This window comes from Embiotoca jacksoni, unplaced genomic scaffold (genome assembly GCF_022577435.1).
Source record: "Embiotoca jacksoni isolate LCO1_2020_lvr unplaced genomic scaffold, fEmbJac1.0.p SCAF_14, whole genome shotgun sequence".
Taxonomy (NCBI): domain Eukaryota; kingdom Metazoa; phylum Chordata; class Actinopteri; family Embiotocidae; genus Embiotoca; species Embiotoca jacksoni.
The window spans coordinates 4008862-4033551 of NW_027185274.1; the positions used below are offsets into that span (position 1 = coordinate 4008862).

Consider the following 24690-nt stretch of genomic DNA (forward strand, 5'->3'; position numbering starts at 1 on the left):
TCCTTAACAACCAACCGGGGAAGCCGACTGGGCCTGCAAGAACAAAAATACTTCAAAATACGAAGTTGTTGTCGTCACCTTACACCGCCTGGTGGATGTTGAACTTTCTGTGTTTCGATTCATAATTACATGAAAGGAGTTCTCGAGCTCCTCGTAGCTCACATGTCGTGCACGCTGGTTGGCGCCTCTGGAGCGCGGATCCCTCTGCAGGACGGACGGGCTGTGATTCTGGGCCGGGGTCCGGACACCGGGGTCGCCGACAAGAAATGCTCCAGACACCAGGGTGAGTCAGCGCTGCTCCTCACGCTGCACCCCGGGGGTCGCTTACATGTCAGGTTATATTGATTAAAAGTGCTTAAGATGCAGATCTCGTCCTCTGTGAGGTCCCTGCAGGAAGTGTTTGTACAACGCATCATGAGCTGCTCAATAAGAAGCAAAGACACGGTTTTAATGTGACTAGCAGCTTTGTTTTAATCGTGCATTCAAGACAACAAGTGAAGGAAGTGTTTAAAGTCATGTTGGTAGGTTGTGTGTCAGTATTTTGTGGTTGTGACACGAGACATATCGCGAGGAACACAATTCAATTCATCTACATTGGTGCTTGAAAGTTTCTATAAATTTGCAAAATGTCACCTAAAACTTCCTTAGATTTTCACACAAGTCCTAAAAGTAGATAAACAGAACCGATTCAAATAAACGTGACAAAAATATGACACTTGATCATTTATTCATTGAGGATAATGATCCAATATAACAGATCTGTCAGTATGTGAACCCTGAGAATTAACAATTGATTTGAAAGGTGCTATCCGTTTCAAACTCATAAAAAAACCTTTTTCACACTCAACACCAGGGCACCCTCGCACCGGGGACATGGCATTGAGCCTTTAGGCTTAATAAAAGCCATAACATTTTATGTCTTGTCATGTCAGCAGTGTGTTCATTTTGGGCCAATGCAAATATTTAATATTAAAGCCTTAATCAGCTGATACCAGTTTGGCGATTTTATGTGCGAGTCATTTTGTTTGCAGCCACTTAAATGTGCAGCTTTGCTTCGTTTCTCTGTTTTGTTTCACTGCAGACTGAATATTTTGGGGGTTTTGGGCTGATGATGATAAAAAATAACTGTTATTGTGTTTATGTGCAGGTAAGTTACCTTTCCCCTGAATCAGTGTATCACATTACAAACTGGGATAAAAAGGTGTGACTATCTAAACCATCTTTGTAGGCCTTGGGTGTGCATATTTCTTGATAAATCTGTCTGTGATTAGTCAGTTAGTCATCTTGGCTTTAACATTTGTGCTTCTGTCTGTGAGTACATCTTTTAATAATCCTTGTGTTTCTCTCAGTGAAGGTGGTGGCTTGCTTTGCAGACCAAGATGTGGTTGTTACTCAGGTATGCAATCAAACACTTGAGTGATATAATGAGCCTCACTGCACTCAACTCAACCATGGAGGGTTCATATTTGTCTCTGCACAGTCAAACAACAGCGTTATGGGTATAAAGAGGACATCATCATACCTTTGTCTTTATTGCCTGGACACACCTTGGTTATGTTACAGTCCATAAACTGAGTAAAAGTGTGTAAATGCTACAGTCCACAGTCCATAGTGTCGTGTTTTCCTCCACAGCTGGGTCCCAATCCCAGCTCCCTGGATGGTGAGAAGCTGAGCCGGGGCCAGTCTGGTAGACTCGCCCATGGAGCCACACTCTACCTGGTTAACCAGAACCACCCATTCACACTGAGGTACTCTCTGAGCTTCAACGGAGCCGCCTGCAGTGCAGCACAGAGAGGCCCGACAGCCACAGACAGGACCAAAGCAGGGAGGAGCGGGAGAGAAAAAGAGGCCCAGTCGAGTCCAACGCCCAAGCGCAGTATAAAGGATTTCTTTTCTACCTCTCCCATGAAGGTAACTCATCTGGCACTGTTTGGTTATTGATTTGAAACTTGTGTGGTCCATTCTTATTTGCTTATTTCTGTAATGTTACAACATATCAGATATTGTTTATCATATTTGATTTGTATTGAATTTGTTTTGTTTAGTCAGCTAAAAGGCAACTGAGTCCAAAGAGGGCGAACCCTGGAGGGAAGCGCCAAAGAAGAGACGAGGATGCCTCTGATAGACAGATGAAAGAGGAAGAGGAGGAGGATGAGGATGAGGAGGAGAGACTGGCAGAGAAGAAGCTCAAACATCTGCAGGAGTTGGCAGGAAAATCTATGCTGAGGAAGAGCAACAGCATCCAATCTTCATCTTCCTCATCGACTTCAAAAGCGTGTCTGAAGAGCAGCTGGCAGCAGATCGGCAACCTGATGCTTTATACTGCTGCTGGTGTCAGAGGGAGTGAGAAGGTGGGGACTGTTTCACACCAACACCTTTATTGCTTCTCTGATTTCCAAACTCCACTGTCTCTGTCAAAGAAAAGCAGAAAATAATCTTAAAATGAAAACATCTGGTTTAACTGATTTATTTGAGGCCTCAATAAAATATGTTTAATTGCATGAATAGTAAAAGCTACATTTACTTATTCAGGTTATGACATCATACAGCTAATGTGTCTCTTCTGTGCCTCCAGGTTGCTGGGTTCGACATTGATGGCTGTATCATCACCACCAAGTCTGGAAAAGTGTTTCCCACCGCACCAGACGACTGGAAGTATGTCTGCACTCATGAGGGTCCCCTGTTAAATTGTTAGCTACAGCTAAACAGTGTAACAAATGACTCTCCTCTTTCACTTCATCATGTCTGCATTTCCTGCTCTGCTCAGCTGATATAGATTATATCTGTTGAATTGCCAGGATTCTGTTTCCTGAGATTCAGCCCCGGCTGGCCAGCTTGCTTAAAAAAGGATACAAGGTGGGGAGGAGCAAAATGATTGCTAATGTTAATAATTCTTGAAACTTTGCAAGTGATGCGAGTGTGCTTTAGTAGCGTGTGTCACTGAATGTCTCTCTTCCTGCAGGTGGTGTTCTTCACCAACCAGTTGGGGATCGCTAAAGGCAAACTGAGACCTGAAGTCTTCAAGTCTAAAGTGGAGGACATCCTCGCCACACTGCAGCTGCCCGTGCAGGTCGGTCATGTTGCAGGTTTTACTCTCATCACTAATCTACATTGTGGATTCACAGCAACATCTGTATCTCCTCCTCGTCTGTGTTTCAGGTGTTTGTAGTGGCCGGTCCTGGTATTTACAGGAAACCAGTGCTGGGAATGTGGAATCACCTGTGTGAGAAGGTGAACGGGACACACACCCACACACACATCCATGTCATTTAAGGACCACACCTCACATATGGTATTTTCACTGAGATAGGCCAAACGAAGAATTAATTACCAGTTAGACTGAGTCACTTCTCACAGCTTTGTTTACTGTTTTCTTTGCACTTTTTCTGATTAAAATCGTCTGTTCTAGTTGAACTGTATGAGTGTTTACATGTATGTTTCCTGCTCAGGCGAATGATGACGTGACTGTTGACAAGACACAGAGTTTCTATGTTGGAGGTAAGTGACTGTTGTCACAGTAATAAACAGCACATATTTAAAAATACACGCACACACACACGCACGCACGCACACACGCACACACACACAATGTTGATCTACATTTTGGAAACTAAACTTTTATTTTAGATTAAAAAAAACAAAAAACTGAACAGTTCCTAATTTCTCAAAATCTTCCACACTCTTCAACCCGTAATGAAAACCAGTGTAAACCTAACATACAAGAGGAAACAAACATACATACACTCTATCTCACTTTACTTTTGTGCCCAGATGCTGCAGGACGGCCGGAGAACTGGGCTCCTGGGAAGAAAAAGAAAGATTTCTCCTGCAGTGACCGGCTGGTAAGAGCTTCGATTTTTACTACTCCTCCTCTTCTTTCTCCGTCTCCTCCTCTTCTTCCTCCATCTCCTCCTCCTCTTCCTCCTTCTCCTCCTCTTCTTCCTCCTTATGTCATGACTTGCTGAGTGGGCTAATTTGCCATCACACAGGTCTCTTAATGATACTTTAATGGGAAAAAAGTGCTCTAAACTGTGTTCCTTCTTCTTGTTGTAGTTTGCTCTGAACATTGGGCTGCAGTTTCACACCCCAGAGGAGTACTTTCTGGGTTGGAAGAGCGCCCCCTACAACCTGCCTCAATTTGACCCTGTGAGTACGGTGGAGTCGGTCGTGTGTCTTAATTCTCATACTTGCGTACATACACTTGCTATTTTGAGTGAATAAGCGTGTTCACACTGACCGGTATGCAACATGCAGTTCAGCTCAGTGATGGCTCTCGGCTACAAACTGTTTTTGAGCCTGCAGTCGGGTCTTTAAGACCTTGTAGCACCTTTCAGATGGCAGCAGAGAAAAGAGATGGTGAAACGGGGGAGTAACATCCTCCAGGATGTTGTTTTATCTGAGTATGTCTTCCAGTGAGGGCAGGAGGAGGCCGAATTTTTTCTGTAATGTGCTGACAACCCTCTATTGTGATGTCAAGACACTTTCCATGAGCAGCAGTAGAAAGACAGCATCTTCACGGACTGGTTGGTTTTGTGCTTGAACTGAGGGCACAAAACAGGTTCATATCTAAGCAAAATGACCAAAGCGGGCAGATACTTTGTGGGGCGATGCCTTCAAATGTTGAGGTCGTCACTACCGCAAAGTGCATAAGAGCAGTGTGAAATTTGAGACAACACAAACCTGTTATAATTCACGCACTAACAAAAGTATGCACATTGAGACATGGCCCAAATGTGAGTGTTGTCTGTGTCTGTATTTTGTTAATGTTCTCTTTTTCTGAGTAACTAGAGGAAGCTCGACTCCACTGCGCGGCTGTACGACCCACCGTCCGCCTCTCTCACCTCCAGCAGGACAGAAGTCATTGTTGCCGTGGGTTTCCCTGCATGTAAGGAAAGCAGTATATCACCTCTCGAATGTCCATTCCCACAAAACCCTCTTCTGATCTTCATCCCTCTCCTTTTTCTCTACAGCCGGTAAATCCACCTTCTTCCACACCCACATTGTTCCAAAGGGCTACGTCTACATCAACAGGGTGAATGGAAAAACAACTGGTTTCATACGAAACAATATTTTGACTTATTTCCACTATTTAAATAATGACAATAATTGCCGACATGATTGTGAGTATATTCCAGATGTTAGTGGGTCCTCTCCTTTTGTTTGTGTTTCAGGACACACTCGGTTCATGGCAGAAATGCGTCTCGGCATGTCAGCGCGCTGTGAAAGAGGGCCGCAGCGTCGCCGTAGATAACACCAACCCAGACTCAGAGTCTCGCACGCGGTAAAGCACAAGTGTACTAGTCCATGTGTGGATGCACATGTGTCAGTGTGTGTGTGTGTCCTAGCATGTTTCAGTATGCTCAACCTCACTGGGTGTTTACGCTAAAGTCGGATTTGGTTGATGCCTTTTAGAGTCGGCTCAGGATGATAGATGACCTCATGTGCTGACGGACTACCGTCTTAGTTCTGTATCTCACAGCTAAAAACAGAGAAGTGATGGAGCAGCACACAGATGTGCAACAACTAGAGTAGGAAAAATGTCTCGTAGATTAGTAGAACCACCGACCAATCCTGCCTAGTAATTCAGGTGAGAGTCATCATGCATCATAGGTTTCTGTTCCCATGGTTACTGTTTATTGCAATAACTGAACTTATCGTTCTCAGATACAGCAAAAGTATATATTTTAAATCGAGAAGCAACAGATTATTTTGTAGAAAAGTACGTGACACATTTGTTTGGTTACGAGAAATGTCATGTTAAATGAATGGCTATGGTGGCTCTAAATATTGGCAATACACACCACACTTTACAACAAAACAAGGTATTATGATGAATTTTTGAATTGCAGTGATGAACATTTGTCTCCCCCTTCTGCCAGTGGGAGTAATTACAAAAACCCTGTTAACAGGTGCTGACCTCACAGGCTCCACCGTGGCGTACTCTATCACTGCTGTTAATGGATAAATGAAATAATGAATATAATGTGTGTGTGTGTTGTAGATATGTGGACGTGGCCAAGGCAGCAGGTGTGCCATGTCGCTGCTTCCTGTTCACCGCCTCTCTGGAACAAGCCAAACACAACAACAGAGTACGGCCGCTCTCTCCACACTGCTCCTCTTTACCTTTGGTTTTGTTTTATCCTGGTAAAGGCCGTGTTTTTAAATTCTATTTTTATTATTGTCGTTCCCAGTTCCGTGAGATGGCTCCGTCAGACAGCAAACATGCCAAGGTCAATGACATGATTTTCCACAGCTACAAGTAAGTCAAACTGGCCAGGAAGAATTAACCTTATTCTCACACTTAACAGTATTAAAACATATTTGTTTCTTGCAGCAGAAAGCCCATATTTACTGTGTTTTCTATGTTAATAAATGTACAAATCCCATTGTTTTATCTTTGCTACTTGTTCAAATTAAAATCTCATGACATTGATTCTGAATTCTGGTCATAAAATCATTTAATAATGATAGATCTGATACTGAGTACAGCCCACACTGATCTGTATCTCTCTCTGGACAGGAAGCACTTTGTGGCTCCTACGCTCTCTGAGGGATTCTCCGAGATCCTCCACATCCATTTTGTTCCCAACTTCACAGACAGCCAATCAGAAACCCTGTTCACACAGTTTTCTGAGGGCTGATTGGACAAATTACACCCAGTAAAGTAGCTGAGTAACAGTCATGGATAAACACACCAACATGTTTGTCTTTATTCCCACTGATGGTCTGTCTGATGTATTGGCTGTATCTGTACACTGCCTGTGTGTCCAAGTCTTTACGCATACTATATAGTTAATGGCCTCTAACTACAAAGAGACACCAGAGATTTTAATCAGACGTCAACACAGTCAGGTCCTTTATTCAAACAGGATTCATGAATGTAGATGTATTTGGATTAGATTTAGAAAAAAAATAAAGTGTAAGTAACAAGCAGAATTATTTTCATACTGTATGTTTTAGTAACTAAACTCTTCCAAAGTATGCAGGTTTATTGCACCACAGATATACATACCACTGTTGCTCAATTTGACAATAAAGCTTTGAAATTCAACTTGATATTATTATTTATGTTTGCTGTGGTAGGCGATCACCCCTCCACATTCGCTCTATTAAAATCTGTGTTAGATCAGTTGTTTGTCATCATGGCTTAAACCAATCCGATCCCCTGCAGTCTGATTCTGGATCCATTCAGTGGATGTCAGGCAGGAACGGGATCTCCTCCCCGATATACTTTTTCAGCCACGGCATTATCTTAAAGAGGTCCACGTGAAAGTCTCGAGCATCAGGAGGCGGCCGGTTGCTGCTGTACTGTCCGGACGCTGAGCTGAAGGGGTCACATACATCTGTGATGCCCCAGCTCACGACTCCCACCTGGGGATGGAAGCAGGTGAGACGAACGTCAGGCACTGGTTGCACAGTGCACGATCAGGCTCTTACAGTAGAAATGGAGAACTTTTCTGACCTGAAAGTAGCGCTTTCTTTTTTGCAGGACCAGGGATCCACCAGAGTCACCTACAAAAAGGGAGATATGAAAGTGTTGTGTGACTCCTGTATTGGTTAAACTGTTATGATCTTATACAGGAAGTGTCCAGACCTTTGCAGGTGATGGCGTCCTGGTATCCTGTGGTGCCTCCTGAGCAGAGGAACCTGTCAGGTACGTACTCCTCCAGAGTCACGTTTGTGGGCTCTTTCAGTACCTTCCTGGCCTTCTCCACACAGCCAGGCCTCTGCAAACAGGCAAGTAACACAGTGTACCACTGTTTATATTTTACACTGATCTATCTCCATCTCATGCTCAAGCATGAAATCAGCCCACTGCCTGAAAACAGCAGCCCTCACCTGACTCTCTGTGTGAATGTGTGTTGCTTTACGGTCCGAGTGCTTGTGGATGAAAAAGGCAGGAGTCTGCTTGTGCGCAAGCAGTTCCTTCCCTGTTTGAACACATTCATTTTATTCCATTTAACCCATTGTTTACATGGAAAAACATGGAAATCTTTAATGCCTTTGTAAAACGGGCACAAAACATTCTTGTCTCATTTGTTACGGAGAGGTTAAAGGTCACATACGGTGCTCCTTGCAGGTAGAGTTGATTCTCTTCATGGCTCGGTCGGCTGGTACGGTACACGGCAAGCAGATAGGTCTGTTGTACAGCATGCAGGAAACGCACACACAACACGTAGGAACACATGGTACTTTTCTTTTCTTTTGCAAACCACACAAAAATGCACACCTGCTTCATACTTTACACCTTTTAGGTGACTAAACGGTGCTACCAGGAGGTATCACACCAATGCAGGTTTGGGTTAAAATAAGTAATTTTATGTAAGTTATGTAAATTACGTCACATACGTTAAGTTATTCTTAGTACATTACTTTTCAAAAATTCAAACCCTCGTCTCCTGGCTTAAAATCCTGGGTTTGATCCATCTAACTGTCCCTGACATGCAAACCTATTTGGACTCTTATCACTCTTTGTATTTGGTCACATGACCTCTTTTTTTGACCATATGTGCGTGTACTCTTCACTTCCAGGCAAAACAGACGTTTCACTGACACTGTTTGCTTTGGCAGGATACGAGGCTGGTCAGGGACACGTCTCACGGAGCTCCTCAGACGGTTAAAACATCTTTCCTTTGGCCCGTCTTACCTGGCACTCCAGGACAGAGGGATGCTGTTGTTTGTCCGTAACAGAGCTACATCATAGTCGTAGAACTCGGATACATTCCTGTGTTTAAGTGCGTAGATGTTGTACTCGGGGTGCATGATCACTTTGTTGACCTTCACCGAGCCACCACCTGGGAGCCAAAGAAACTGCTTGTTATTTCAATGTAAAACGGTGTGAAGTCAACACAATAGTTAACTTATGAAACTTATGATAGAAATAAGATTCATCTAATGTTCACCAATCTTTTGATTGATCCCATCCTGTACTTTTCTCTGATAACATACTAACCATACTCTATGTCCACTTCCTTTGGGACTCTGTCTGTGCTAACTCTACCAAAGCAGTGAGCAGCTGACAGCACCCAGTTCTGGCTGACAATGGATGCAGAACAGGACTTGTCCCTCCATTCAGGCTGTCGAGCAGGAAAGGTTTTAATGTGAGGAAATTCATTCAGAACATCAAGCAGATCGAGGAAAAAAAACCTCACTATGTGTTCAGGGAGAATGTTTAAAGCTCTTACTGATTTGAGAGTGACGTGCCAGGGCCTGGTGTAGGCTATTTCCCCATCCAACTTGTCGTCCTTGGAGATGTCTTCCTGAGCTATCCCACACATCGTCACGCTCTGGTCACCTGTTTTATGAAAAATGACCATTGTAATGTACTTCAGGAGCTAAAATGATCATGTTAACTTTGAATAAGAAATACATTTGAAAAACAGTTTCCTACTTACTAATGATGTGGTTGAACACTACCCCCAGTTTTTCGAAGTCTTTCAGAAAGAAGACGTGACTCTCGCCGCGTTTCTTTGAGGCCAACGAGTTCAACTCCTCTTTGTTCACTAGTTCCCCAACGCCAAATACATAGACATCTGAAAACACACATACAAATGTACACCGTGTGCACAGGCAACACGCATGAAACATGCAAAAACTTTGCATGTAACTTTCCGATTGTCTGTAATCGTGGTGAAGCTGTGGCTGTTGCACCCAGTGAAAGTAAACTTAAAGCTAAAAATCCACACTGTGCATCACTTTATTTCGAGTGTGATACCTAGCATTGTCTCGTGTGTGTGATCGTGGGCTGTGTTGCTGTAGCCCAGAAAGTGCCGGATCTGGGCCAGGGCGATCTGAGGCTTGATCCCTGTGTTGGAGTAACCTGCAGGCAGAGAGACATCAGGAGAGAATCAATGCTATTTCAAAAATAAATGAACTGCTATGTTTCCTTTTCTAATATTTAAATAGCTCTTATGGTTCAGCCCAGTATCAAGCCAAAGCATGTAATGCACCCATTAGTCCACTGGAGGAAACCCTGTAAGTGTCACGTTTTGCCTCACCTCAGCGTGAAAAGTACACGCACATATGACCAGGCTTGAAGATGGAGGTCATGTGATGGAGGTCATTTGAGAAAGTACAAAAGTGATGAAATGTTAGTAAGGAGGTTTGTAGGTTGGATGAATCGTGTGATTCATGACTTTTACCCAGGAGACCAGGGTTGGTGAGAGTAACATGGATTTCTTTATAGGTGTTTTGCAAACCTTGACCAAGTAATTTTGGTGCCAAAACACTTGGTTTCATTTTCCTACATTAACATGGTTTGGCCAAGGTGAGGCAAAACTTGCGGCTGACATAGTATACTGAATATGCTGTAGTGGACTGACGGGTGTATTAAACGCTTTGGCGTGTTACTGGGTTTCATGGTTGTAAAAGACGTGATCACACCCAGCAGATGGATTTGATTGTGAGTGTGTGAGATTCTTCCTGTGTTTTTACCATCTGTTTCTATGATGATGATGTTCTGAGTTTCATTAAAATGGTTGTTGGCTCTGTCTTGCTTGAAGAAGCTGACCAGCTCACTGACACGGTGCAGTGCAGAGTAGAGGTTGGTGCCGGTCTTACGCCCGTGGCCTGCACAACAACACGCACAAAGGATGGAATCATTAGAAACTATTTAAGTGTCATGACAGTACTTCACTGGTTCAGGTACACATGAGGAGATCACCAGCAGCATATAAAAAAAGATAACGCCATTAAATGAGAGAGGGAAGAATAAGCAGAGTCCTACTACGATAGTTGAACGTCCTCAGATTCCATACGACGTCCGCAATACTTCCACTTATATCCGTGTCTGTGATGTCGACTATGTCTTTAACCTCGCTAGCAAATGACAACACATGGAAGTTCAGCTGTACGTCGTAGCTGTCCAGCTAGAGAGAGAATCAGGAAGTTGGATCAAAGCAGCTCAAAAGACAATAAATCTGAATAAAACCTTTTTTTTTTTTTTTTGTGAGGCTCAGCCTGTTGCACTCAGTTTATTTGGGACAGACCTTTAGGATCAAATCAATGGTGGCATTCCTGGATTTTTCAAAGTCCTCCTCATTAATGCTTCCTGACGTGTCCAGTAAAATGTAGATATTCATACGACTCACTTCAGCCACACGGAAGGTTCGGCCCAAGGATATCCTTTCAACTTTAACACACACACACACACACACACACACACACACACACACACAAAGCAGATTATCTTTTTGCAGCTGATTTCCAAGCATTTGTCCAACAACTTTATGCACATAGACTTAAAGATGTCCTCTTTTCTACCCACTTTTCTTTTTAGAGTCTGGTGAGAGTACGTCCATCACTCCTGCAAGTGATCCTGCCATGGCTGCCGCCACAGTGCTCGGGGAGTCAAAGGTATTTGGGCCTGCGGAGAAGCACAGATATCACATGAATGGGTGTTTAATATAACAGTAGATCATGTGCTGTTGTGCCACAATACTCCATCAAAGAAACTTTTCAAGTTATAGTTGTTCAGATCAGATATGCTTTTTTGGTCTTAACAATAAAAATTATGTCATATTAAAGAGGAAAAATAAATAAATTTTACAATACTTTGGCATCTTGGTGTTGAGCCACTCCACTCCCTGTTCTCCAGGCAAAACCTTTCAGCCGACCCGAGCAGATTCAGGCCAGTCTGACACCGGTAAGTCATCTTCTCTCCTGTGTAAAAACGACCAGCGGACCTCTGGGCCCCGGGCGGGACCCCTGGGTCATCACAGTCGTCAGCTGCATTAATAAACAGCAGCAGTGGACAAAATGCACAAGAGTTATTGATTTTTTTTTTTTCATAATTTTTTAAAAGGACATTTGTCTTTGTGCTCCTGATATTTTTGTAATAGACCTTGTATTTATAATAAAAGATGATTATGAAGTACTTATGTCTGTGTTCATTCATCAAAAGCTGTATTACAATACAAACCTCGGTAAGTATGATGCACTGGCAACAGGGACTCCTGTCAGTGGATATTCTCTTATTGCACTGATGTAAAATGGTAAAAAAATGTCATGTAATGTTATGACTTTACTGTCATAACTCTAATAATCATTTAAATGATTTGACCATAATAATGACCGTTCACCATGGTTGTCACAGACAGGAGTGTCTCCGGTCCACTCTCCAGACAGAGTGCAGTTCCTCTGTGCTGACCCGTACAGGCTGAAGCCTTCATGGCAGGAGAAGCTCTGCGTCGTCCCAACATGGAACCACTGGTGTCTGGGCCAGAAGTCGCCGTTATCCAGCTGGAGCTGAGCCGGACACAACATGTCTGGACGGGGTAGGATAACAAGAATGAGAAGCTCATTGTGTACGCACAACGGGACTGAATGCGTGCATCTATCAAAGTGTTACCTTTACATGTGGCCCGTGACACAAGTCTGCCATTGGCTGATCTCATGGGTGACCACTCTCCATCTGCACCGCAGAGCCTGTGGCTGACGGGGAACTGGTACCGCCCCGGGCCGCAGTGATAGGTCAGCGTGCTGCCCTGCAGCCCTCCCTGCAGGGGGAGGAAACACATGCTCACTTTTTACAGTTAAATTAAGAGCCTTTCCAGTAAAGAGATGTTGTTTCAATTTCTAGTTCCTTTTTATCATTACCAGGAAATCAACTTCCAAAATTAGTGGCATCAATTTGACATAAATGCTTTCATACCAAATTTGTATTTGCTACTTTGTCACTGTGCCTCATATATGATATTATTTTTAGCGTCTTTGTGCCTCTATATAAGGCTACTTTATCATTTTTGTTTAATGCTTCTGCTATCAACAACTTTAGCTGGAACGCCATCACTTTGTTTACATATACATTCATATTGAGATGTAATATGTAACATAGCAACTAGACATGAGAACTAAAACAGGCACATATACACTATTTAAAGTGCTTAATGTTGAGTGTAAAATGTGACATGTTAGCCTTTTACCAAACCTTTTCATCCTGACTGATGTAAAGAAAAAGTAAAGGAGTACAATGAATTATTTTTACCTGGGAGTAGGTGACGTGTCCACCTTTGATGCTCTCTGTAACGGAGCAGTTGAGAGGCTGTGAATCCTCGTATGTTTCATAATCATAGCTATAGTCCTGCAGCAGGGACACTGGAGCACAAATGGTAAAAATGTCAAGGATAAACATGAATCCTTGCACAGACACACACACACACACACACACACACACACACACACACACACACACACACACACACACACACACACACACACACACACAAGAGATACGCAGCCACATGGCACCAATCCATATTTATTTTATGTAAGTAAATACACAAGTAAAACTAAAACGCTCACCCTCCTGGATGAAGATGAAGACTAGGATCCAAAGTATGGACTTGACATACATGACCAGACTGTGTAACCGCTGTGATTTTGTCTTTGAAGTGACAAAAAACACAACAAGAGTGTTTGCATCGACCTACAGTCAGCTGCTTTATTTGATGACTGATTACCCATTAACACAACAGCACCAAACAGGGAAGGAGGGATTGAGCAATTTAGGACAGAGCACAGATTTATGGCCACACTTTCATTTCTGGTAAAACTATCTCTTTCTCCTGCTCCAGTTTTCCGTGAGGTCTATTTGTAATGTTGAATCAAGCGTGGTCTCCAAAGCTTTTTACCACAATGTCTTAAACCAGCTTTGGGTAATTAATGCAATTTCAAATCTCACAAATGCTTTTATTGCTAGTATTCACCATTCTCACACCAAACTTCACCAAGTTGTTGTTTTCATGCTAAATCACCCAGGATTAATACTAAAGGTCTCTGCGCCACTGTTCTGTGGATTTTAAATGGTGTGCAGCCGCTCACGTTTTATTTGCACTTGTGTGTTTGTGCACCTGCTCGCTCTGGCACGTAAGAGTGTGTTACAATAAAACATTTTAGGAGCTCAATAGATCATTATGGGGATTATAGTGATTTAACAGGGACCCCCACCTCCACCCTCACCCCTTCTCGACCCTTCCAATTCCTCCCTCCTCCTGCGGGGCTCAGTCCTCTCAGCTGACTCGGCTTTGTTCAGCACGGTGAAGGAGTTTCTGAAATTCTTTTATAACCATTCTTTATAACACATTCAAAAAAAATCTAGAGAAATATAGGTCGAAGCTGCATGTGCTAAACTCAACAAAAGGACAAAGAATGACAGCAAACATGGATATTTTGATGACTGGAGTCTAAAGATTCTTTATGTGAATTATATTCTGTTTTTGCCTTTCATTTTTTTCTGGATTATGTTGATGGATTTCCAACAAACGACTGTGCTGTGCTGGATGATTGACGGCTGGAGGCTTTCACAGCTACAGAGGAGGTTTACAGTCGGCGCAAAAGGTGAACAATGATAAGAAGACTCTGGAAAATATCTTTAAAATCTCCTCAAGGAGAAACAGCTCTCTTTAAGATATCATCCTGGATGTTTTCATCACAACGCCGGGCTCTTTGTGAAGAGGCGCACCGACCAGAGTCCCTCTTCTTCCCCTGAGAGAGGGGACAGCGGACTAAATATGTCTGACCTCAGCCACGTTGCTGTGTACTCAGACTCCTCAGAAATTTACAAGGTGAGTGGGAGAGTTTAAATTTGAATGACACTCCTCGGTGGGGAACAAACTGAAGAGCTGATTTAATGGTGTTTAGTAGTTGAATTCCTTATAGGGCTCTCCTGCTTGTGTAAGCCTTCACAGTCCCGGCTGGATTACCAAACATCCTGGGGCCCCGGACCCCCGGACCGCCAGCTTTACGGCAGATCATTTGGATTCTGGTCATAGAGAGGAGCTTTATTAACATTTAGTTTTACGGCCTTAACTATTTTATCATAACAAAACAATCCCAGCTCGAGGCCTCTTCTGTGCTTGTTTTTCCAGACAGATTCACAAGTGGATGGAGTCTGTTCAGTTGTCACGGAGATGGACGCGGAAGTTCAAACTCAAAAGCACACATCGTCTCACTTTTTTTTTTAAACTCATTTTACTGATGAAGACCATCTACTAGGTTTTGAAAGCACAGCAATGAGCTAGAAAGCGGACTTTGAGTTGGGACTCTCATCTACAAGGTCCATAATAGGAGTCCAAGCTGTTTTTAAGTATTTTAGTATCTACTGTGCTTTATTCCTGCATACGCGTGGGGTAGAGGGAGTCCAACGGCAAAGCTGTGACCAGGTAACAGGTTCATCAGGCTTGTTTCAGCGTCCTGCCTCTGGTTTGAACCTCTTGTTTTTTTAAGCTGGAAACCCATTTCTCATACTTAAATGTACTAGTTAACATTCACAGCTAAACTTGGTTACTTTGCTGACCAGTTACTCGATGATCGCCCAATGATATCTGCACATTTCACCAAGATTGTCCTCAGCAGGACAACTTTGATTTGACATGTTTGCATGTGAGAATAATATGACAGTGTTAAAGGGGTCGCTCATCGGATGAACCTGTACAGAATCATCCTGAACCTGAACCTGCAGCTCTCCTCTATCTCACTGAGTTAGTGTCCTGAAACTTAATGTTTTGGTTCACTTTCACCGCTCTCCTTGTTTTCAACCAAAATGTAAAAAAAAAAAAAAACTACTTTCTTGGCACAAGACAGAATTAGATAATGAATATAGTGGAGCATTTAGCTAAAAAAAAAAAAAAAAAAAAAAAAAAAAAAAAAAGCAATTAGAAACAAAAGAAAAGCTAGAAGTGAGAAAATATAGATCTTTAAAAGGTGACATGTCAGTGCTATCTTCATGTCATTAAGCGGCCTGACGGAGACTAATGGGACAATAAACAGAAACTGAAGTTGATAAACTGACTCATTGATGTGTGCTGTACATACATAATGTTTATCTTAGCAGTCACCCGACAGGAAGATCAGACCTGGAATGTGTGTTCCAATCACTGAAGATGTGTTTCATTGTTTATGAATTCAACTTTTCATTTAAAAGACGAATGATGTAATGCATTTTTATCCCATAAAGAGTTACCTCGTGTTGTTTCTAAATCGACATGTGCACATCTTTTGTGGGCGTGTAGATGAGGTTTTTATTTAATTGATAGTTTGTTCATTGGTGCCTGTTTTTCCTTCCACAGAATGTGTTCTGTAACCCTGCCTTCGAGCTGGAGGGGGAGCAAGAGGATAAGGTGGAGGGATTCATAACATCCTCTTCCACCCCTGAGCCAATCAAACCACCTGCAGCTCGTGAGTCAGCCAATCAGCTCGCTGCTTGTGTGACTAAATTTAAGTTGTTTTCTTCTGGTAGAGTAAAGAACTATGTTGAAGTATATGGTTTTCATGGTTCATGACCCTGGAAGGATTAAAGGTGCATATGTGCAAATGTTAATCCTACTCAGGCTGTGAAAAGATCAGGCCACAATTAATGTCTTTTGTAGCTCTGAGGGGATTTTTTTTTTTTTTTTAAACAGAATATAACTCCGATGATGCCATTGTGATGTCATCAGGGTAATCTCAGTTTGGATTTGGAAACTACAAATGTGTTGCACAAAGCCTGTATTAAAAACAGGATGAGTGGACGTTGAAAGACGGATGTTTACCAGGCAGTGATGGTCCAATGACAAATACTACACAGTTGCATTATGGGAAAAAGTAGATTCTGTGTTCTGAAGAGGTTTTTTTTCTCCTGATATGGACTCAAAGTATCTGGACCTCTGCTGCTTTGATTTTGAAAACTTAAATTACACAATGACTGCAGGATTTGTTTTGGTTGCAAAAGCAGTCAAACTCCAGCAGTTTATTTTAAAACTTAAAACTTAAAAATCTTAATTACAAGCAAAAAAAAAACCCCATTTAATCCTAATTTCTTTCCTTCCACATGTCCATGAGATACTGTCTGTGTGCTCTATCACTCAGGCCTCAGCCGGGGTCTGTTTGGGGTGTGTGTGAAGCGTCTGCGGGGCCCAGATGGTGGCTGGGGGGTGCTGGTGGTCTCCTTCGCTGCTCTGCTCCTGTTAGCGGCCCTCGGACTGGCTCTGGCCCTCATTCTCACACGTGAGTTCCTGCTGCACCTCAACTCAGTCATCACAATGAAAAAGAAAGATCTCAGCCCGGTTTAAATTCAGATAATAACTGTTCATTCAAACTGTAAACATAAAGTATTTGAGATTTTACCGATAGGCCGTCTTGGTGCTTTTAGTGTGTTATCAGCATAATGTCAGTGTTCCGCCTGTTTCTGTGCATCGGTATAAATGTACTGATCAGAGAAAATATTTCTATTGTTTGTTTTTGTTTCCTCATTTAGAGATAAAAAGCCCGGCAGTGGAGGATCCGTTGCTGTCCACCGTCACTCCGGGTCTGCAGAGTGCAGAAGATGAAGTCTCTCATTCTTTCCCCCCAGTCCCAACCAACACAAGTCGAGGGGACAGTACAGCAGCACCGCAGCCTGCCAGGACCCCCCCGTCTGAAACAAGTAGATCTATCCTCACTCTACAGAAATGTTGCTTTTTCTTTATTTTATTTTATTTTATTTTATTTTTTTCCGTCTATCTGAGACAGCATCCCTCTCTGCCTCTCAGGTTGTGGAGGTGTTCTGACTGACTCCGAAGGCAGTTTCAGTTCCCCAAACCACCCGGGCTCCTACCCCCCCAACTCACTGTGTGTGTGGGTGATCCAGGTCCCGCCCCCCTCCTTGGTCCAGATTCACGTGTCCTCTTTGACCGTGGAGGGACCGTCTCCCTGTCTGTTCGACTGGCTGGAGGTGCAGGAGCAGATCGAACAGAGTTCTGTGGTGACCAGGTTGGTTCGAGGTGCCAGCGAGGCAGAAAAATAGTTCCCTTTTACTGCCAAGACTCCCTTTTACCTCTGCTTGACCCTTGCACATGAATCTTAAGTGAAGAAACATTGTCATTACCTTAAATAATTGGTAGATGGCGCTAAAGGTAAAGAATTGGTGAGCACTTGGAAAAATGTCATTACATGTGAATACTTGTGGGAAAGTGTTGTAACATGATTCATGAACTCTTACGAATATTCTACATAAATCCTGCTGACAAATCATTTTAAGAATTTATAGTTACACTGTTCAGACTCAAAGTTCAACTTAAAGCTGTACTAGAGAGGAAGAAAAAAAAACCCTGATTATTCAATGTGTCTCCTGCAGGTTCTGTGGTAACGTAGCTCCACCGACTGTCAACACAAACAGCAGCACAGTGTGGGTCACCTTCCGCTCTGATGGCAGCATCGCAGCCGGCGGCTTCACTGTGCAGTACAGGGCCGTGCTGCCCGGCCACAGTCAGTAGTCTGCATCTGGAAGCACATGCATAGGCTACTCGTGGCCATTTGCATGTATATGCAATGTGTCTGCTGTGTGTTTTTCCTCAGAGAGCTGCTCCAGAGAAGAGTTCATGTGTGACAGCGGTCGCTGTCTGCTGCCTGTGTCTGTGTGTGACGGTCATCCCAACTGTCACGACCAAACAGACGAGGCAAACTGCAGCCACAAACATACGGGTGAGAGCTAAAAGCAGAAAGTTAAACACACGAGAAAAGGGCCTCAAGGACACAGGAGTGAACTTGTTTCTACTCTGATGTTTCACAGAGTGTGGCGGGCAGGAGACCGGGCCGTATGGGTACCTGGAAAGTCCAAACCACCCCAAGCCTTATCCTCACCAGCAGGTAGCAATCAGAACCACTTTAGATGGGAAACGCACCCCGAAACTGGCAAAAAAAAAAGAGGACAGCGACACGTGTTTTTTACTGATCTTGTGTTTTTTTAGTTGTGTGTGTGGTATATATCCGTTGAGGAGGGCCACGTCATCACACTGAGCTTCAGAAACTTCAGCCTGGAGACTCAGGACGTGTGTGAGTTTGACTATGTGGAGGTGCACGACAGCGTCAGCACCGGAGCTGGAAGAGTTCTGGGACGGTGGGAGCTGCCACACTCTTTTATTCTTACATGTTTGTTATGATCATTTCATCCACTCATACAGTTACTGCGGTGACCCGCTCCTAGTTCTTTAAACCCTGCATGTTGAGTAATAAGGATACGTACGGTGTGCGTCTTCCTTAATGTGAATTACATAACCAGAGTTGGCTGAAGCAGCTTTTGTTTCCTGTGCCTTCGTGTCAGGTTTTGTGGTACCACCTTCCCACCAGACCTGACCTCCTCGGGCCCCCACATGACCGTGATGTTTGTGGCAGATGAGGGAGTGGCCGACAGCGGCTTCAACGCAACATACCAGGCCGTGTCTGTACTGGGCAGTGAGTTTTTTTTAAAACTTTTTTGTAAAGCTTATTTATGTTTAACCAAAGTGCTACTGGTGCGTTTATTTGTTCATGTTTCTGATCTTCTCTTCTTTCCGTACTTTACTCATACTGCGACGCCCTTTCTTATATTTTGGGGGCAAAGGGTCACCCTGACCACTCAAAACACATTTATGGCTATAACTCAAGAATACATACGCGTAATTTCACACAAACAAATATCTAATATCTAATATCTAATGATGACGTGATGATATTTTATATCCAAAACGTACGGAGCGCGTATCTCAGAAACACCCTGAGAGAATTTCTTTAAATTGGGCACAAACATTCACTTGGACTGGAGGATGAACTGATTAGATGTTTGAGGTCAAGAGGTGAAGATGTGCGTGAAGCATCCACGTTTTAGAATTAGTAGCAACATCTACAGCATCTATTTCCTTTACTTTCTTCCTTTGCTCTTCACATTATGTCCTTTACCTCTCGATAACTTTCCCTGCGTACTTATACTTCTGTATTTTTTAAGGGACGTGTGGTCCCAGCCAGTTTGCCTGCAGTACAGGGGAGTGCCTCCAGCGGCAGTGGCTGTGCGATGGATGGAACGACTGTCCTGACGGAGCAGACGAACAGGGCTGTGGCAACTCCACCTACCCTCCCTTCAGTGAGTCCATGTTATCGCTGACCTCGATCGCAGCTGGTTTTGTGTTATCTGCCATTGAGAGGAAGAGGCAGGTGGAAATTTGCTTTTGAAATCGATGGAAGGGGAACAACTGAAAGATCAGGATAAAAGTCAAGCTGCAAAAACAGACATGCTTCAGATGTAATTTGTGATTATATAATCATTTGAATCTGTGTATATTTCTAATTTCCTCTCACCATGAAAGCAGCTTCATCATGCGAGCTCATAGAGGTGGAGATGTGTCAGGGCCTCAGCTACAACTTCACCTCATTCCCCAACATCTGGCTGTCCATCGCTGACCAGAGAGAAGCTGGCACACTGCTGCGACAGTATCGGGTAGAAGTTCACAACTTATTGAAAACAGGGCCCACAACCAAAGCGTCATCTGACAGCTACAGCTGTTTCAGGCCCAACAGTCAACCTCACTCTTTTTTTTTTCTCGGTTTTGTCGCCCAGGTACTGATGGAGCTGGCGTGCTTCGAGCCTCTGCAGAGGCTGGTGTGTGGGATGTTTCTCCCCCACTGCAGCCCTCAGGGCGGCGTCCTCCAGCCCTGCCGCTCCGTCTGCTCCTCGGCCGAGAAGCAGTGCAGCCAATCCCTGGATCTCTTCTCCTTCAGCTGGCCCTTCAACTGCCACCTCCTGCCCGACTCACAGGACCCCATGGAGTGTTCGCTGCCTTGAAGCTTTGAAGGCGACTATGTACTGCAGCTACCTTCGTGATATTAGCGAGAGACCCCACTTTGTTTTTCAAGCAGGAAATACCACATTTGCTGGGTAGAGCGTTGGACTGTGCTGGACTATACACACCTGGAGAGCAGCCTGAAGCCATTCGAGCTGGTTGTACTGCATGTGCGGATGATTGTGGACTAGTAGCATTTTCTTCGGTACAATTTTAAAGTAGATGTTAAGTAAAAGGTTTTGGATTTCCATGTGATTCAGATTCCAACTGAGAAAAATGTTAAGTTTTCAATCTCCAACAGGAATCGCATTGTTGAACTGTAAATGATCTTTTTGCACTATTTATTGCTTTGGTGTCCGCCATGTAAAAAGAATAGAAAAGACAGCGAGAGCAAGTTTAAAACAAATTTTATTGCATTGTTCTTCAACGTGCCACATCATCCCGACGGGCTTCTTTTAACTTCAGTGTTTGCAACAGTCCAGGTTTGATCCAGTTTGAGATAACGTGGGAAACATGAGTGTTGTAGCGGCGCATCAGAGAACTGATATGATAAAAATGTAACAGAACTGAGCCTCGTGAAAATCTTTATTTGCTAAAGACTCGACGTGTAACTGTCAGTACATACGAATATAAAGTGAATTAAAGCATTTGTAATTCACAAATTTAATTCAAATAAGAATTGATCAGGTTTATTGCAATATTGGCCCTGTCCATCGATGCTCTTACTTTATTCTTGTTTTACAAATAAAATAACCAAAGATTCAAGCATCTGTGACATCCATGCAGCAGGCCACTGTCTTTATTCACATTGTGAATGTTTAATAGAGATTCTTACACATCCGAGGTTCAGAAATTGCAACAAAAGAAAAATAATTTGCCTCTTTAAATGAGAGTGGGATGAGAACTAAAAATATGTATTGTTCACGTCGATTCCTGACGTGATTTTTCCACACAAAGCTTCAATTCACATTAATCGTTCAAATCCTCGAGTCCTAGTAAACCTGAGTGTGTGATCGGGCTGCTATCGAGAGATGATGAGTTTCAGGGTGTGGTCCAGGGCGACAGCAGTGAGGCCCCACACTCGATATTTCCCGTTACAAAACACGGGAACTGTGTATCCGTACTTGTCACCGGTGCGGAAGTGTGTGTAGCCGCGGTTCAGGGGGTTGCACAGGTGGGACAGGGACAAGGTGAAGATCTCCTCCACCTGGGAGGGAACCGGACAAACGAAGCACAGGTTACAACTTCACAGATGGGCTTCTATTTATTTATTTATATGCTTATGGTGTCACTTTAAAAAGTCGGGAGAAAATGTCAGTGAAGAAGCCACCAAGTGACATCGGGAGATCATGTGGTCAAAGTGCAAAATGACCACAACAACAACATGCCTCTGATGTATTTAAGGGTGAATGTGTGGTATGACATCACTCGAGCCCGGCCAATACTGAATTTTTGGGGCCAATAGTGATATTAGCGGGTAGAAAAATTCTGATATCAATATATCAGCCAATATTCTTTACATGTATGTACTGTATGTTTTGCAATGATCCCTAAAATGTGGCACTTTGTGTCGGCATTTTTGATAAAGATATGTAGATATGGAGGCAGGACATTCTGCAGTGTATTTTCCACACTGACATCAGTGTACTGAAACAGTGAACTTCACTGGGAATTTAATTATCATAAAAAAAACAAAAAACGATGAATCTTTTACATATAAATAGAACAATTTCTAATTTACCCCAAACATCTTTTTCTGAATTATGTTTTGTAAAGTAAATGTTTTTAAATTGGCCAACATGTACAGCAACACAATACATCTGTGATCGGCAGGTATATTGGCCAGGCTCTAGACATCACACCAACGTGACTTCATGAATATATCATTTAACCACCATGTTGAAAAAGTAAACTTCCAGTCACAACCTGCCCATGTCAAGTAAAAATGAAACTGACTGTACCTCTCCAGGGTTTGGTTTAAAAGCCAACTCCTCCAGAGGACCGAGGTTAGCCAGCACAGGAGCAATCACCATCCCTGACTGGACAAACACACGAAAGACACGACGACATCACAATCACAAACAGATGTTGTGTTCAGAATATTCTCAGTTTGAAAGGCTCTGAAAATGTGAGCGTTTGGAGCTCTTCTCCTTCATATTGCTGCCATTATGGCTTTTAGAATTTCCGATGATGGGCTTTCATCACTATCCTTTATCCACTGAATAATCAACAAAATATGGACAGATTAATCAATAATTAAAGAGATTGCAAACCCTTATCAAAATGAAATATAAAACACCATTTTGCAATCAATCACAAGCGTTTCTCCGACAGTGATTACGCCACAGCTTCATCAACAGTAAGAACTTGAATTTAATTCAGATCATCACAAAGGGTCCCACTCACCATGTCCCTGAGAGGCTTCAGGACGCCCCAGACCCGCTCCGCTGCCACATGAACGCCCAGCTCCTCCCGGGCTTCACGCAGCGCTGTGGCCACCACATCTCTGTCGGAGGGATCGCTCTTTCCTCCAGCGAAGCTACGCAAAGATCGAAGAGAATTCTCAGTGCTCTCAAAAGCCATTTAAAAAAATAATGCAGCACGTTTGTAGCCTCCCACTGACCTGACATCCCCCTTGTGTCGGCCCTTCAGTGTGCTGGAGCGCAGAGTGAACAGGAACGCAGGTTCTCCCTCAACAGAGCAGAGACACACCAGGACGGATGCCCATCTCCCCTGGCTCTTTCCTTTGCTCTCACTTGCACCTTTTCTTCCCTTCTCCACCTCGTAGAACTTCAAGTTGGGCCCCAGACTCTGTCGACACCTGTTTTCATTCTCGGGGGACAGGCAGTCTGTCCAGGTGTCGGCCACGCGAGGGGCCGCCCGATGAATCGCTCTGGTTTGGTGCAAAGAGAGGCTGAGCGGTTGTGGTCTTCTGTGAAAGCGGCCTAAAATCTGCGGCGTGCGAGTTGTCGAGCTGAAAGCTCGAACCACGTGCTGTCTGTGATGTAAATGGCTTCGAGGAAGATTACTTTGAGTCTTATTGGTGCAGCTGAGGGAAGGCTGGCTACAGTCCCACGGCCTTCTCCAACGTTCAAGGCAAGTAGTGTTGACTACACAGTCCCAGGAAGTGCTCCCAGGCTCAGACGCTTGTTTGGTTTGTGCAGGCGCCGACGCCCGAGGACGGTGATGGTGATGGCGTAAAAACGTGGCTTTGGAAAGCTTTTCAGATGAAGCCTCTCTCAGCTGATACTCGTCACGGTCCCAGCTAAAACCAAACAGCTGCGCTGGACAGCAGACAGTCTGCGCGCTGCCTCTTCCACATATTTCTCCACGTCTCTTTTCTGTCACGTGTCTCGCTGCCTGCCACCCGGTGTGATCAGAGAAAGCAGAAAGATGTGATTCTCTCAGCAGCAGCAGCGACCTGATCGGACAGGTCAGGATCTGAGGGCCCCTGAACATCCTAGAAAACAGAAACAGACACAAACAAAGACCGTTTTAAACGTGTCAAGTCAAAAAAAAGGGTTCATCACACCACCGGGGTGAATGTTTTACAGGTGAAACAAACACCTGTCTCACCTGCTGAGGAGGGAGGAGTGATCACGTCTCTGAGTCACTGCTGTCAGCTGATCTGAGCTCAGAGGTTCACACAAACAATCGTCACTAAAACGTGTTAACGCGTTTCATCTCAGTGACAAAGTCTCCAAACACGTGACGATCAGCTGTTTCTGAAGTTTACCAATCCACTTCCGTCCAACAGCTTGTAGTTGACTTGCTAACTGTGTTTTTTGTTGTTGTTGTTGTAAAGTACGTTCAAGCTTGTGGCTTCTCCACTACGAAGTAAAGTTTTCAAAGCCGGTTGTACAAATCTTCTTTGGCTTGAAAGCGAGCTGTTAAAGAGGACACACGCTAACCAAACCGGCTAACAGGTTAAGCCAGAAAAAAACAACAACAACAGCAAACCAGAAAGCGAACAAATTAACGTCGTTCGTATCCAAAATGCTCAAATGTGGTCGATGGCAAGGACCCGACATGTCCCACCTTAACTCGGAAAACAGTGACCCGATTTTAAACGTAATTTGAAAGCGGAAAACACTCACCTTGAAAGTTGAATCGGTAGCAGCTGGCCTCTCGCCCACTCAGC

At 43.7% G+C, this 24690-nt stretch overlaps 4 protein-coding genes across 5 annotated transcripts; 2 read left to right on the top strand and 2 right to left on the bottom strand.

Moving 5' to 3' along the window:
* Position 1: 1 nt before the first annotated feature.
* pnkp (polynucleotide kinase 3'-phosphatase) lies at positions 2-7051 on the top strand. Its single transcript, XM_069147528.1, has 17 exons — positions 2-283; positions 1350-1396; positions 1633-1911; positions 2046-2351; positions 2576-2655; positions 2799-2856; positions 2963-3070; positions 3160-3231; positions 3450-3498; positions 3772-3842; positions 4054-4146; positions 4789-4885; positions 4971-5032; positions 5172-5281; positions 6002-6089; positions 6192-6259; positions 6521-7051. Exons 1-17 carry the CDS (start codon positions 130-132, stop codon positions 6639-6641), a joined length of 1863 nt encoding a protein of 620 aa, XP_069003629.1. The 5' UTR covers positions 2-129; the 3' UTR covers positions 6642-7051.
* Positions 6840-13426, bottom strand: LOC138197059 (complement C2). Its single transcript, XM_069147527.1, has 19 exons — positions 13303-13426; positions 12986-13095; positions 12350-12497; positions 12081-12266; positions 11554-11727; positions 11267-11365; positions 10989-11131; positions 10727-10868; positions 10435-10569; positions 9716-9820; positions 9396-9533; positions 9186-9295; positions 8954-9077; positions 8648-8795; positions 8067-8140; positions 7840-7931; positions 7595-7727; positions 7463-7512; positions 6840-7371 (listed from the first exon to the last, which is right to left on the bottom strand). Exons 1-19 carry the CDS (start codon positions 13352-13354, stop codon positions 7189-7191), a joined length of 2346 nt encoding a protein of 781 aa, XP_069003628.1. The 5' UTR covers positions 13355-13426; the 3' UTR covers positions 6840-7188.
* Positions 13427-14510: 1084 nt separating this feature from the next.
* Positions 14511-20967, top strand: mfrp (membrane frizzled-related protein). The gene is made up of 13 exons (XM_069148373.1): positions 14511-14564; positions 16068-16176; positions 16846-16983; positions 17234-17401; positions 17508-17727; positions 18092-18222; positions 18313-18438; positions 18527-18603; positions 18705-18853; positions 19058-19188; positions 19718-19852; positions 20076-20206; positions 20327-20967. Exons 1-13 carry the CDS (start codon positions 14511-14513, stop codon positions 20549-20551), a joined length of 1794 nt encoding a protein of 597 aa, XP_069004474.1. The 3' UTR covers positions 20552-20967.
* nudt8 (nudix hydrolase 8) lies at positions 20940-24685 on the bottom strand. 2 transcript variants are annotated; one of them, XM_069147531.1, is made up of 6 exons: positions 24647-24667; positions 24126-24177; positions 23173-24009; positions 22956-23088; positions 22511-22588; positions 20940-21756 (listed from the first exon to the last, which is right to left on the bottom strand). In XM_069147531.1, the coding sequence occupies exons 3-6, from the start codon at positions 24006-24008 to the stop codon at positions 21571-21573; spliced, it is 1233 nt and encodes a 410-aa protein (XP_069003632.1). In that variant the 5' UTR covers position 24009; positions 24126-24177; positions 24647-24667; the 3' UTR covers positions 20940-21570. The 2 variants fall into 2 exon arrangements, with proteins under 2 accessions (XP_069003632.1, XP_069003631.1); XM_069147530.1 differs by lacking the exon at positions 24126-24177 and having other exon boundaries at positions 24647-24685.
* Between the last annotated feature and the right edge of the window lie 5 nt (positions 24686-24690).